At 45.3% G+C, this 14,186-nt stretch overlaps 3 protein-coding genes across 3 annotated transcripts; all 3 read left to right on the top strand.

Moving 5' to 3' along the window:
- Nucleotides 1-2,902: 2,902 nt before the first annotated feature.
- Nucleotides 2,903-5,840, top strand: LOC135520712 (ictacalcin-like). The gene is made up of 3 exons (XM_064946470.1): nt 2,903-3,007; nt 4,999-5,141; nt 5,398-5,840. Exons 2-3 carry the CDS (start codon nt 5,004-5,006, stop codon nt 5,536-5,538), a joined length of 279 nt encoding a protein of 92 aa, XP_064802542.1. The 5' UTR covers nt 2,903-3,007; nt 4,999-5,003; the 3' UTR covers nt 5,539-5,840.
- A 2,136-nt stretch (nt 5,841-7,976) lies between these two features.
- LOC135520711 (mucin-2-like) lies at nt 7,977-10,706 on the top strand. The gene is made up of 3 exons (XM_064946469.1): nt 7,977-9,860; nt 9,982-10,033; nt 10,168-10,706. The coding sequence occupies exons 1-3, from the start codon at nt 8,545-8,547 to the stop codon at nt 10,360-10,362; spliced, it is 1,563 nt and encodes a 520-aa protein (XP_064802541.1). The 5' UTR covers nt 7,977-8,544; the 3' UTR covers nt 10,363-10,706.
- Nucleotides 10,707-10,858: 152 nt separating this feature from the next.
- LOC135521335 (protein phosphatase 1 regulatory subunit 35-like) lies at nt 10,859-13,293 on the top strand. Its single transcript, XM_064947250.1, has 6 exons — nt 10,859-11,020; nt 11,464-11,714; nt 11,877-11,997; nt 12,236-12,460; nt 12,691-12,824; nt 12,968-13,293. Exons 2-6 carry the CDS (start codon nt 11,511-11,513, stop codon nt 13,136-13,138), a joined length of 855 nt encoding a protein of 284 aa, XP_064803322.1. The 5' UTR covers nt 10,859-11,020; nt 11,464-11,510; the 3' UTR covers nt 13,139-13,293.
- Nucleotides 13,294-14,186: the final 893 nt, after the last annotated feature.

Genomic DNA, 14,186 nt, shown 5'->3' with positions numbered 1-14,186 from the left:
ACACACACGGTCCTGAGGTTGGCACCACACTGGTTGTAGAGGAACGTCTTCCCACAACACATCCCAAGTGTAGTGGATGTTTAGTAAACCATGTCCATTGACAGCAGTTAACAGTAATGTTACCATGTCATATTTTTCTACTGACGAAACCAAGACCAGTCTAGGATATCTGACTGTCAGTGCTAGTTGTCTGAGAAGGTTGTACAGGGTAACAGCCTGAACAGAGCAGCAGACCAGACTGGCTGTGTTTACAGCATTCCTGTGGTCAGCTGTGTTCCAGTCATACTCTTTTAGTTCATTGTAGTTCTATGCTGTGGTGGGTGGCAGTTTGATTATTTGCTTTCTGCTTGTTTCCCTTCTGTACAGTTACCATGGCTACCCTACCTGGGTTCTATCTTTGACAGGAAGGATCAATGTTTTCTGTTAGTAACATGTTGTTTTTGTTTTAATGGAACAGAAAGTGCCAGGGAAGCTCAGCTGAAATATGTGTTTTCAAATCATGGATAATTTCTCCACTTCATGGGTGGTACTGTACTACGGTATTCCACTACTGTTATGCTCCTGGCAGCCCAGAAGGGTCCCACACTGGAATTCAAATCCTCGCTGTTTCATGTTTAAACATCAACCAGTCTCAACCCCAAATCACATGAATGTCCTGAATGTGTGTGTGTTTCTGTGTGTCTGCTTGCATGTGTGTGTGTGTGTGTGTGTGTGTGTGTGTGTGTGTGTGTGTGTGTCCTAAAGCAATATCTCTTCTTCTTAGACACACACACAGACACACACACACACAGATAAATTATATTGCAGTGAGTCACCAACTTTGTTACACAATGACACAAACTTAACAGAGTTTATTCTCCTGACTCCATCCACTGCCCCCACCCCTCTCCCTCTCTCTCTCTCTCTCTCTGTCTCCCTTTTGCTCTCTGTCTCTCTCTCTCTCTCTCTCTCTCCCTCTCTATCTCTCTCAATTCAATTCAAGAGGGTTGTCTTCAAATTCTTTGTTGATCTGTGTAATCTGAGGGAAATATGTCTCTCTAATATGGTCATACATTTGGCAAGAGGTTAGAAAGTGCAGCTCAGTTTCCATCTCATTTTGTGGGCAGTGAGCACATAGCCTGTCTTCTCTTGAGAGCCATGTCTGCCTACAGCGGCCTTTCTCAATAGCAAGGCTATGCTCACTGAGTCTGTACATAGTCAAAGCTTTCCTTAAGTTTGGGTCAGTCACAGTGGTCAGGTATTCTGCCACTGCGTACTCTCTGTTTAGGGCCAAATAGCATTCTAGTTTGCTGTTTTTTTGTTAATTCTTTCCAATGTGTCAAGTAATTATCTTTTTTTTCTCATGATTTGGTTGGGTCTAATTTTGCTGCTGTCCTAGGGCTCTGTGGGGTCTGTTTGTGTTTGTGAACAGAGCCCCAGGACCAGCTTGCTTAGGGGACTCTTCTCCAGGTTCATCTCTCTGTAGGTGATGGCTTTGTTTTGGACGGTTTGGGAATCGCTTCCTTTTAGGTTGTTGTGGAATCTCTTTTCTGGATTTTGTTCATGAGTGGGTATCGGCCTAATTCTGCTCTGCATGCATTATTTGGTGTTCTACGTTGTACACAGAGGATAATTCTGCAGAATTCTGCATGCAGAGTATCAATTTGTTGTTTGTCCCATTTTGTGAAATCTTGGTTGGTGAGCGGACCCCAGACTTCACAACCATAAAGGGCAATGGGCTCTGTGACTGATTCATGTATTTTTAGCCAGATCCTAATTGGTATACTGAATATTATGTTCCTTTTGATGGCATAGAATGCCCTTCTTGCCTTGTCTCTCAGATCGTTCACAGCTTTGTGGAAGTTACCTGTGGCACTGATGTTTAGGCCAAGGTATGTATAGTTTTTTGTGTGCTTTAGGGCGATGGTGTCTAGATGGAATTTGTATTTGTGGTCCTGGCGACTGGACCTTTTTTGGAACACCATTATTTTGGTCTTACTGGGATTTACTGTCAGGACCCAGGTCTGGCAGAATCTGTGCAGAATATCTAGGTGATGCTGTAGGCCCTCCTTGGTTGGTGACAGAAGCACCAGATCATCAGCAAACAGTAGACATTTTACTTCAGATTCTAGAAGGGTGAGGCCGGGTGCTGCAGACCTTTCTAGTGCCCGCGCCAATTCGTTGATATACAGTGGGGAGAACAAGTATTTGATACACTGCCGATTTTGCAAGTTTTCCATGTAGAGATCTGTAATTTTTATCATAGGTACACTTCAACTGTGAGAGACAGAATCTAAAACAAAAATCCAATAAATCACATTGTATGATTTTTAAGTAATTAATTTGCATTTTGGAGAAGCTTGGCCAGTTTGGAGAAGTTTTGTCGGTTTGGAGAAGCTTGGCCAGATTGGAGAAGTTTTTCAGATTTGGAAAAGCTTGGCCAGTTTGGTGAAGTTTTTCCAGTTTGGAGAAGCTTGGCCAGTTTGGAGAAGACATTAGACATTAGACATATGCAGGGATTTCTCCTTTCTGTATGTTTTCTGTTGTTGTTTGGTTACTACGGTGATTTTTTTTTTTTACCTTTATTTTACTAGGCAAGTCAGTTAAGAACAAATTCTTATTTTCAATGACAGCCTAGGAACAGTGGGTTAACTGCCTGTTCAGGGGCAGAACGACAGATTTTGTACCTTGTCAGCTCGGGGATTTGAACTTGCAACCTTTCGGTTACTAGTCCAACGCTCTAACCACTAGGCTACCCTGCCGCCCCAGTCATGATACAGTCATGTGAAGTAATTACTAACTTTAGAAAATACATATGCCTAGTATAATTTGTTCAGTAACTAGTTCACATGAAGAAGAGAACAGAACATTGCAGTTTCCATTTCCATCAGATAAAGAGGGACAAGGAGAGGAAAGGGGAGGGGAGAGTGGGGTGTGGTAATCAATGTTTAAAACCAACAGCCCATCCTCTCTTCCTCACTCCCTCTCTCTCTCTTTCTCTGACTGTCCAACTCCTCGCACAACTTCGGTGAGTGAAAACTTAACCTAGTAAAACATGTACCTGAGTGCCTCGCTGATAAAATGCTTCAGTTTGTTTTAGCTGTGTGTGTCTCTGATATGTTAGATGTGCCAAATTATACATTCTCAATGGGGGGATTACAACATTTATTTGCAATTGTGTGTCGTTTAATGTTTTATACTTGACTGCAAAAGTATGAATGACTTCAGGGTGTGCTTTGCAACAGTTAGTAAGTGCCTGTCCACACTGTTTATGATCTTGAGCCAAGCTCTGCGGAGGGCGTAACTCTGTCTGCCTTTCCATTCAAACATGTGTGGGTGCTACTCAGAGCACTACGCAGTTTAAATGAAAGAATCTCTCTTCTCTTCCTCCACACCCCCCTCTCTCTCTTCCTCCCTCAATCCTTCCATAGTGCAGAACACTACCTCTTTCTATCCTCCACACCCCCCTCTCTCTCTCTCGCTCTCTCTTTCTTTCACTCTGTCCTTACCATAAACTCTCTCTCCCCTCGCTCTGACCATTCTGTGAGTAGAGTGTGTTTCTAGTTATCATATGGGCAGTCTGGGGGGGGGGTAAGAAGGTGTGTCTGATTAGATGCCTGCTGGTCCTGGGGCAGCTGACAGTGACTCAGAGAGAGATCAGTGGAGTCCACCACAGTGACTGAGGTTGTTCCTTACAACTGTAATGTTGTGCTTACCATGTTCATACTGTGTGGTTGCTTCAACGTCCTTATTTAACCGCACTTACTGCAAGTCACTCTGGAGAGGAGGGTCAGATAAATGAGGGATTTACATTACAGACGCTTCCTTAAACTCAAGAACTAGACTACGGGTAGGCAGAGCAAGAGAGAATAGAGAGAGCCACCTCCCTATATAGTGGTGAGATATGTGAAGGGACAGAGTGAAGAGACACACCTTAACCAAACTAGATAGAAAGAGGGTGGAGACAGGTGAGGGGTGGGGGAGGTGCTGGGATTTCTATGTTATCGTTTGCCTGAAATTACCAACGCGGCTTTCAGCCTGCCCACCAATGTCCTCCCATCTGTCTTTTTGTCTATGTGTCTGTCCCTCTCTCTCTCTCTCTCTCTCTCTATATATATATATAGATATATATACTTCTCTCTTTCTCTCCTTAAAATCCCCCAGAGTTAATGAGGGAGACATGCAAGGGTGTTGGCTAGAGCCATGTCTGTTTGTGTTTAAACAACTCAGCCCCCTCTTCTCTTCCTTTCTCCACTCCATATCCGCCTCTCTCTCTCTTTCCTCTCTCCGCCTCTCTCCCTTTCTAATTGCCTCTGTTGTGTTGCTCTCCATCTCTCCTCCCCTTCTCTTTCTCTTCCTCCCTTTGTGGTAGAGATGTAGAACTTGTTTGCAGTAGTGGGGTGTGGTGTGTGTGCAGTTAAGTCTTTGCTGCGTGTGCAACAACCGTTAATATTCTTTAAACCCTCTATTCAACCTGAACCTTATGTTTAAACATGATTAAACCAGTGCCAACATGACTATTTCCCAGACATTTATGGAATGGTGACCCGGATGTAAGATAAAAATAGATTTGATTTGGATTATTCAGTCAACAATAAGACATTTATCCCTTTAACTTAGTTTCTGGGATTTCACATTTCAAAAAGTCAAATAAATTAATCAAATATTTCACATAATGTTGATAATATTAGATGTACTATAGTGTGAATACAGAGTAAGCAAACATTCCTCTCTCTGTGCGTGGACATCATGTCCACTAGCATCCTGCTATCATAATAAAACATTGATAATACCGCAAATTAATAACCTAAACTTGTACCTCCATTCTCTCTCTCTCTCTCTCTCTCTCTCTCTCTCTCTCTCTCTCTCTCTCTCTCCCCCTCTCTCTCTCTCTCCCTCTCTCCCTCTCTCCCTCTCTCTCTCTCTCTCTCTCTCTCTCTCTCTCCCCTCTCTCTCCCCCCTCTCTCTCTCTCTCTCCCTCTCTCCCTCTCTCTCCCTCTCTCTCTCTCTGTGTTGTAGTCACCATGTCACAGGTCCAGCAGGCTATGGCATTGCTCATCTCAGCCTTCCACAAGTACTCTGGCAAGGAGGGCGACAAGACGACCCTGAGCAAGGGAGAACTCAAGGATCTGCTCAATGCTGAGCTTGGAGAGATCATGGGGGTGAGTGGATCCAATGAACAGTTCAGTTCAATCATGCTTTATTAACAGCACAACCAAATACAATACTGCTAAAGACAGACACTATTGAAATATTGAATTGCTTGGAACATCACAAACACATGACCCGCCTCATCCTATAGAATAACTTAATCTCTCACACCTTTATAAACAAATAACAACTGTGTGGATTCTAGTTTTAACTTCTGAAATCAAAGTCTCACCCATTACCTCTCTCTCTCTCTGATCATTATAACAGAAAAACACTGACCAGGCAAAGGTTGACAAGATCTTCAAAGATCTGGACGCTAACTCAGATGGCAGTGTGGACTTCCAGGAGTACGTCACACTGGTGGCCTGTCTGACCATGATGTGCAATGAGTTCTTCACCAAGAAGTGAAACAGCTCCCCCTGTCCACTCTCCACAGAACAGCAGCTCTTGCTCCATGTGTGAATTCATGATAAGATTAGCAAGATCCTCAATGCAGGTTCAGAGGGACAGAGATGCAGGTTTACACACATACGCAGAAAAAGGGTTGGGTTGATTATACACACCACACATAGACAGACATTTGAAGGATACAGACACTGACCTGTACACATACAGACATATAGGCTACTATCTCATGAGATGGAGAGGAAGATCTTTGGTTTGTTTAAAGTGAAAAATGAAATAAACTCTTTTAATATGTTTGGAAGAAAGCTGACTTATCATTTGTGCAGGTGTGTGTGTGTGTGTGTGTGTGTGTGTGTGTGTGTGTGTGTGTGTGTGTGTGTGTGTGTGTGTGTGTGTGTGTGTGTGTGTGTGTGTGTGTGTGTGTGTGTGTGTGTGTGTGTGTGTATGTGTGTGTGTGTGCGCATGTGCGTGTGTGTTTGTGCGTGTGTGTGTTTGTGCGTGTGTGTGCGTGTGCGTGTGTGTGTTTGTGCGTGTGTGTGTGTGTGTGTGTGTGTGTTTGTGCATGTGTGATTGGCTGTGTATGTCCTAAATAGGATACAGCAAGCAACATGAATCAAACATGAACCTTTGTTTTCAGACACCTGGTGAAATAATGCAATATGTTGATTATGTCAAAGTAACCCAAAATCACACAATGAAATTAGGGCTTATGAGGCATACCCTATATTTGACTACTTAATTACGTCACAATATTATTATCTACTCCAGAGCCAGTAAGAATACAGGAAGTCAACTGTTACTGTGAAGGTTCAATAGAGCCACATACTGTATAGAACCATCTCCAAGATGAAGCCTCCTACCCAGCAACATGAAACAACAAAGATAATATCCACATAATGATACTGCATCGCAGGTCTCCAAAGAGAACCATCTCCAAGATGAAGCCTCCTACCCAGCAACATGAAACAACAAAGATAATATCCAAATAATGATACTGTATCGTAGGTCTCCATAGAGAACCATCTCCAAGATGAATCCTCCTACCCAGCAACATGAAACAACAAAGATAATATCCAAATAATGATACTGTATCGCAGGTCTCCATATAGAACCTATTGGACAATACTGAAGATGAAAATTAAGATTAGCTGTAGTCCTGCAATCACCTAGTCTTAGATTAAATCTAAGACAAGGCTGCGTATGGAAGTTTGTACATGTCTATCACCAGACGATCATCGCCGCGGGTCAGAGCAGGAAGGAAGGGGAAAGTTACAGCGGCTACATGAACATAGTGTGTAAAGTAGCACGCAGTAGAAGGAAAGGTTGTTCAGGTCTCAGGAACAGGTGTCCTGAGAGTGTGTGGCTGTATGTTTCAAGTGTCTCAGAGTAGGAGTGCTGATTTAGGATCCGTTTTGCTTTTTTAGATCAATATGAATGATACTACTTGGACAGAGGGGGACCTGATCCAAGATCAGCACTCCTCCTCAGAGGCACGATACATACAGCCCCTGGACACGCAGCCACTCGGTTGAATCGAACACATCTCTATGATGCATTAGTCTTGATCAGGGTTGGGGCCAATTCCACTGACTTTCTAGTCTGAACTGAACTCCAGAGAACTTCCATGTCAAATTCAACTGATGAGAATTGAAATTGCCTGACACAACTCTGGTGTCAATAAAAATAACATTTAGGCCTACAGTAATCCAGGGTACTTGATATGTGAGTGTGAGACTAGAAGGTGGATGTTGTTGTGCTCCAGTCCAGTGCAGGGAGCCGGAGCAGAGGAGACCGACAGGGCCGAGTGAGGCCAGGAAAGAGTGAGGCTGTTCTGAGCTGAGCTCTTGGCTGTTCTCTCATCCATCAAGGTTTCGGCCAGAACATCTGAGCAGAACCCCCAGTGGGTTCTCATTACTGTTTGTGTGTTCATTTTACAAAGTAGGTTGATTGAGAACACATTGTATTTCATTTGGCACCTATTCCTTCTAGGCCTTCACCGGTTCTTGTGATGATTGAAAAGACAGGGGGCACTCAGGGACATTCACCATCAGACCATAGGAGCTTGTGTTGGGATTCAATACTCTTCACAATCAACAACATACACAGATAGATTGGCTAAACACATACGTCTGAGACATGTGACCATCAGTTTTATTCATTTATTAATGTGGTCTGTCCAGAGGAAGGAGGACGAAGGCAGTGGACATATTTTTATGGATGTCAATACTTGTCGTACTGGGAAACTAATTAGCATACGCTCAGTGGCAGTGGGCAGGGAAGGAATGCCACAAACGTTGCCATTGGCTGAGGCAGTGAGTAGGCGGAGGTTGGAATGAGAGGGTTCCTGTAAGAGCCTATCAGAGTGCCAGACAGTGGGGTGTGCGTGGGGGAGAAGTAAAACAGTCTCTCATCATGTGAGAGCTCAAAGACAGACACACACACATGCTCCTCACCATGGAAACGCTTCTCACCTCTGGGTTGTTGTGGAAACACTCCTCACCTGGACAGTAGACTCCGCCCTGCATTAACCGGAATTATATAGTTTAGCCAATCAGACACCTGGCGGCTGGATGGAATAAGGAAGTAATCTGCATAGGCTAATCCTAATCCACAGACAAAGGCAATTTTAATCTGAGGTCTTCTCGGCAGGCTGGGCTCGTCGGGCTGGACCTGTAGGATTGATCCAGCAAAGATTGGAGGATACCCAAAATCTTTTTCTCCAATACGAATCCCAGATCACGCTTGTGACAGCACGCACATGGATCTAATCTTCCTCTCTCCCGTTGACCTCAATACAACTACATGGTGATCTCTTCAACTACCCCTGTTCTGTAGTTGTTCATGGAAGTAATTGTTGGATGTGCCTCTAAGTTTAAACCCTCTCTGACTCTCTACCAACTACAGGTAGTAACCGGCTTTTGCACAGAAGGCTGTAGTGAATGGAGGTGGATGGAAGCGCCTTTGATGTGGTTTAGATAATCTATTGTTTGCTTTTGGCTGTCTGGTGACATGTTCGGCAGTGTGAAGAAAATCATCTCTCTGTTTGAGACTCAACGGCAGCCTCGCCCCCTCTCTCTACCTCCTTCCCTCCATCCATCTCTCTCTCCATCTCTAACTCCTTCCCTCCCTCCATCTCTCCCTCCTTCCCTCTCTCCATCTCTCCCTCCATCTCTAACTCATTCTCTTCCTGCATCTGTTTCTTCATCTCTTCCCCTATCCCTCCCTTCCTCCCTATCCCCTCTCAGGTCCAGTAAAAAAGCCCCCCAGTCCCCCTTAAAGAGACACTCCTCTCCTTCTGCCACCCTTTCCAGCTGCCCTTCCTCCTTCTCCGGCTGCCCTTCCTCCCTCTACCCTCAGACCAAACCCAGACCCCCCCTTAACCCCCCACCTGTCCACCAACCACTACAACTTCCTGCTAGATGGAGAGTAGGAGAAGAAGGAAGGGAGGGAGTGAGTGATACGGGTTGGGGTCATGGAGGGCTGAGAGGTCGTGGGGGGGTCAGGGTTAGGAACTCATGGCCGAGCGGATGGCAGGAGCTTCAGATAAGAAACCAAACATCCGTCACCATGGAGATTCCACAACACTTTTGGACCGCAACTAAACCTCAACTCCAGACCACTACTCAACCCCAACCTCAACCCCAGACCACTATTCAACCCCAGACCACTACTCAACCTGAACATCAACCGCAGACCACTACTAAACTCCAGACCACTACTCAACCTCAAACTCAACCCCAGACCACTACAAAACCAAATCCTCAACCGCTGACCACTGTTCAACCCCAACCTCAACCCCAGACCACTACCCAACCCCAACCTCAACCGCAGACCACTATTCAACCCCAACGTCAACCCCAGACCACTGTTCAACCCCAACCTCAACCCCAGACCACTACTCAACCCCAGACCACTACTCAACCCCAACCTCAACCGCAGACCACTATTCAACCCCAACGTCAACCCCAGACCACTGTTCAACCCCAACCTCAACCCCAGACCACTGTTCAACCCCAACCTCAACCCCAGACCACTACTCAACCCCAGACCACTACTCAACCTGAACATCAACCGCAGACCACATCTAAACTCCAGACCACTACTCAACCCCAACCTCAACCCCAGACCTCTACTCAACCCCAGACCACTCCTCAACCCGAACATCAACCCCAGACTATTTCTAAGTCTCAACCTCAACCCCAGACCACTACTCAACCCCAACCTCAACACCAGACCCTGGCCCCGCTCCCATCCTGGTCGCTGTGTCTGAAGGGTACACCTTCTGTCCGGAATGCTGAGGCAGCCCTGCTGCTCTTCTGCCACAGGTAACCATGGAAATGGCCTGGCCATTTATTGTCGGGAGGTGACTGTGTTCAGGAATAGACATCAATGTGAACCATGTGCACTAAGACACAATCTCCTTTGTTTTTGTTGATGTTGTTGCAGTGGCTCCAGTAGCAGTAAGATTGCAATTGACAACAAGATTGAGCAAGCCATGGTAGGACAGTGTGTTTATGGTTATAGTGTCTGTAATTTGTTGTATCAAAGGACCTGGTGAAGACCCATCTGTTGCTGGAAGAATTGTGACATATTTGATGATATGCTATAATGATATGTTGTATATTGCTGTAGGACCTGGTGAAGAGCCACCTGATGCTGGCTGTGAGAGAGGAGGAGGAGCTACTGAGGAAGCGGATCAACCAGCTGTCAGAGAGGAACGCCCAGCTGGAGAGAGAGAACTACATACTGAGAGCACTGAGAGACAGACAGACACTAACGCACTCATCCACGCACACACTCACACAAACATACACAAAGAGAAGTTAACAGTATTAGTACATGCCTTTCATTTTCTATTTAAAGGGGTGTTTTGATTAGTCCTGTAAAACGTGTATTTATATTTAACCTTTATGTACCCAGGCGAGTCAAGAACATATTCTTATTTACAATGACAGCCAAGCTATGATGATGATGATGTAGTCTCGTGTAATGATGATGCTGTAGTTATGAAGAGGCCTGGTTGCCAGTCTCTATAACGTACAATTTCTTATTATATTCCATGTCGTGTGCCAATGGCAGTTAATGAGTGGAATGTTAGCTAAACGGAGACTGGTAACCAGGCTAATGAAGAGGGGTTCTGAAAGAGAAAGTGTGGTGTGCACATTCTGTAATTCTGCAAAAAAAATATGAGTCAAATAAATAACTGTTACTAAAGAAGAGTTTGACTTGTGCTCGAGAGTCCACGATTTACACAAGCACACGCAACGTAACATGCACGCCAAGGGGCGCCATTGTATAATTTCCTACTAACGAAGAAACCGGAAGTGTGATTGTTTTGTTCTGTAGAGGGTGTTATGGCGGCGCCAGTGGAGGGAATTTCAAAAGTGAGCAGATCCTGCTAAATAGAGTCAATCTAACCTCATGTATTAACAGTGACAACTACAAGAAACGCGTGAGCTGTCATTCGGGACGCTTCCTCATAACAGTAAGCGGAGAATAAACGACATGATTAAATTTGCATAGCTTTAGTTAACGTTAGCTAGCTAATTAGCCACACAAACCCTATAACGTTAGCTGGCTAGTAGTACAACAAGTAAAGTTAGCTGGCTAACTGACTGGTGAACTTTCTAGAATGTCTGCTGTCGTCGTTAGCTAGCTAGCTGGCTGTGTGCTGAAAGCTCCCACTGAGTGGAATCTAGCTAGAGATCTAACGTTAGCTAGATAACGTCACATCTGGTTTGAAGTGTAAAGTTAATGTTATTCAACCTACACTACAGATCCAACAATGGTAAGGGACTGAGTTGGGCATAGGACTCAATATGTTCAGTTTGCTCCATCAGAAAGGTTAGGTTAGCGGGTGTTAGGCAAAGTGTAACTGCCATTCAGAACCATACAAAATATTTTGCCTTGTATCTTACCTAACATCAGTAACAGAGCCGTCGCCCAAAGATAAAGACTCAGACTGGTGACCTAAGATGACCAGAGTAGGTCCCCTGCAGCAGCGTCCTCTAGCAGGGTGCAATGACCCAGACATCCGACTGGTCCCAATGCCTGCCCCGGTGCCCCTGGTCCCCGCTAGCCTCCTGCGGTGCCCGGAACTGGACCTGTCTCTCCCCCTCAGCCCAGACCCGCCACGACCCAACCCAGCTAGCCTGCTGAGAGGACGCAGCCACCGGCAGGTCAGTCTGACACATATATACACACACACACACACTGACGGATAGTCACAGATGGTGCTTTTCTCAGTTGTCAAGACAGCTGTAGAAATGATGAGAGATCTGTGTGTGTCGGTCTGTATTTTTGGAGAGACATCACTGAAGTGTGTGACCCTGACTCTACAGGTGCGATTTGCCTCCGAGGAGCCTGTGGTTGTCACGGTGATAGCAGAGCCTAGCAAAGACCCTCCACCTTGGCAATGCCCTGGACACTCCAGCAGTTACTCAAAGGGGAAAAGACTCCATGGTAACTAACCCTCCTGGTCTAGAGTCTGATGTACTCATGTTCCCCTGCACAGGAGTTGCATGCATCAACCAATGGTTGTGTGCCACGTCATGGACTGTGCCGTCGCACCAGATTGCTATAACGTGATGTGGTTAGGTTGATACATGAAATACCTATCCAGGTGTTATAAGATCTGGCATGAGTCAGCAATGTCTGAGCAGAGGACTGGTCAATATCTCTTCCTGTATTCCTCACATAGGTGGAGATCTGTGTTGGAGGGCAAGGTCAGCAACCAATGAGGAGGCTCCGTGTGAGGAGAGGGGTGGCAGCCTCCCTGAAGGGGCGGAGTTAAATACTACTCTGGCTCTGAGGGCTGAGCTAGATAACGTGGCAGGGGCAGAGTTTAACTCCCAGAAGGCTGTGCAGGAGCAACTACAGAAGTCAGACAGAACCAAGAACAGCATCAGCGCCCGGGCTACAGAGGGTAGCACACAGAAACACACACATGCAGACATAAACACACACACACAGAAACACACACATACAGACATAAACACACACACACACACACACAGAAACATACACATGCAGACATAAACACACACACACACAGAAACATACACATGCAGACAGAAACACACACAGAAACACACACATGCAGACATAAACACACACCACACACTAACTGAGTGTATGTCCTGTCTTTGTCTATAGGGGTGAACGTCCCTCCATCCCAGCACCTCTACAGGGCATTGGTCAGTGTGAATGTGGAGGAGGAGGAGCTTATCAGCCAGGCTCTACGTGACAGGCTTCAGCTGGTCTCGACCACATGCAGCCATGGCAACAAGGCAAGTCCCTCTCACGGACCCCATCTGATTACATTTACGTGTGTGTGTAAGTAATATGTAAATAAAGGTGTGTGTACAGTGAAAGCACTCATGACCTGCAACTAGTCCATAACTGTATTTGTAATCCGTGTGTGTGTGAGCAGAAAGAGGACAGTCCTGACCTGCAGGTTTTCTTCAGGGGGGATCTGCTGAGAGAGAAGCCCCTCCTACCAGGGGAGGAGATTACCATCCCACGGCCCCAGCCCATCCCACGCCCCGCAGACACAACCTTCGACCTCTACCACAGACACACATGCTGGGAGGCTGGACCCTGACACACACACACTTACTCTGAACCTCTAGACTGAAAGGTCCTGTCCCAAAACTGAAGAAGAGCATTATCCCTTCTTTCCCTCCCTACCTCATGTCATTCTCAGATATAAATATTATATTTTAAACTAATTGAAGATATTAAAGGAATGAACCTGTATCATGTTGTTGAGCGATCTTTACTGCTTGCGTGTGTACTTGAGCCTTCGTTTCGTTTGTGCTTGCTTGCATGCGTGTACAAGTTGTGGGTGTTGGAGAGCGAGGGAGGAGGTAGAGGTGGTAGGGGGATGAAGAGGTGAGGGAGAGATTGTCCAGGGATCGAAGACTGCTGCGAGGTGAGTACACAGCTTCAATTCACACTGCTGGGTGTGTACTGTTTGTAACGGGGGTATAGAGAGCAATAGTAATTGTGTCTCTTGTAGACACTAACGGAAACTAACTGCCATGGCTTGTTGGCCAAAGCCTATGGGGACATGTATGGGTTTTTTGGAGGGTTTGAGGATAAATGCCAAAGCATTTATGTAATCAAAACAAGCACAAAGGCATTATCAAATCAAAGTTTGCTTGTCACGTGCGCCGAATACAACAGGTGTAAACCTTACAGTGAAATGCTTACTTACCGGCCCTAAATAGGTATTAGGTGAACAATAGATAAGTAAAGAAATATTTTTTTAAACAACAGTAAAACGACATTGAAATAAAAGTAGCGAGGCTAAATACAGTAGCGAGGCTATAACTCAGACATGTAATGTTAACTGACTGATATTCTATGTATAAGATCTAAGCCTGTGTTAACCTCAGACCTTATTTTCTGCATTTATCCCAAAACGCTATTCTTTCCCCATTTAATTTCCCCAATAGGAATGGCTGAACGAACCAGAGGTTAGAGTGTGTTTACTATGTAGTGTTGGTGTGTGTAACACATTGGTGTAACAGGGAGTTTTGTGTTGGTGTGTGATTGATAACATTGAGCAAGTCCTTTCCCTACCACAGGATAACATGTTTGTGTTTCAGTGGTGGTAACAATTCTGTAATTTTGTGAAAATGGTACTC

Source organism: Oncorhynchus masou, chromosome 29, assembly GCF_036934945.1.
Source record: "Oncorhynchus masou masou isolate Uvic2021 chromosome 29, UVic_Omas_1.1, whole genome shotgun sequence".
NCBI lineage: Eukaryota > Metazoa > Chordata > Actinopteri > Salmoniformes > Salmonidae > Oncorhynchus > Oncorhynchus masou.
Note: the sequence above shows the minus strand (reverse complement) of the source record. Positions and strands in the feature narration are given on the sequence as shown.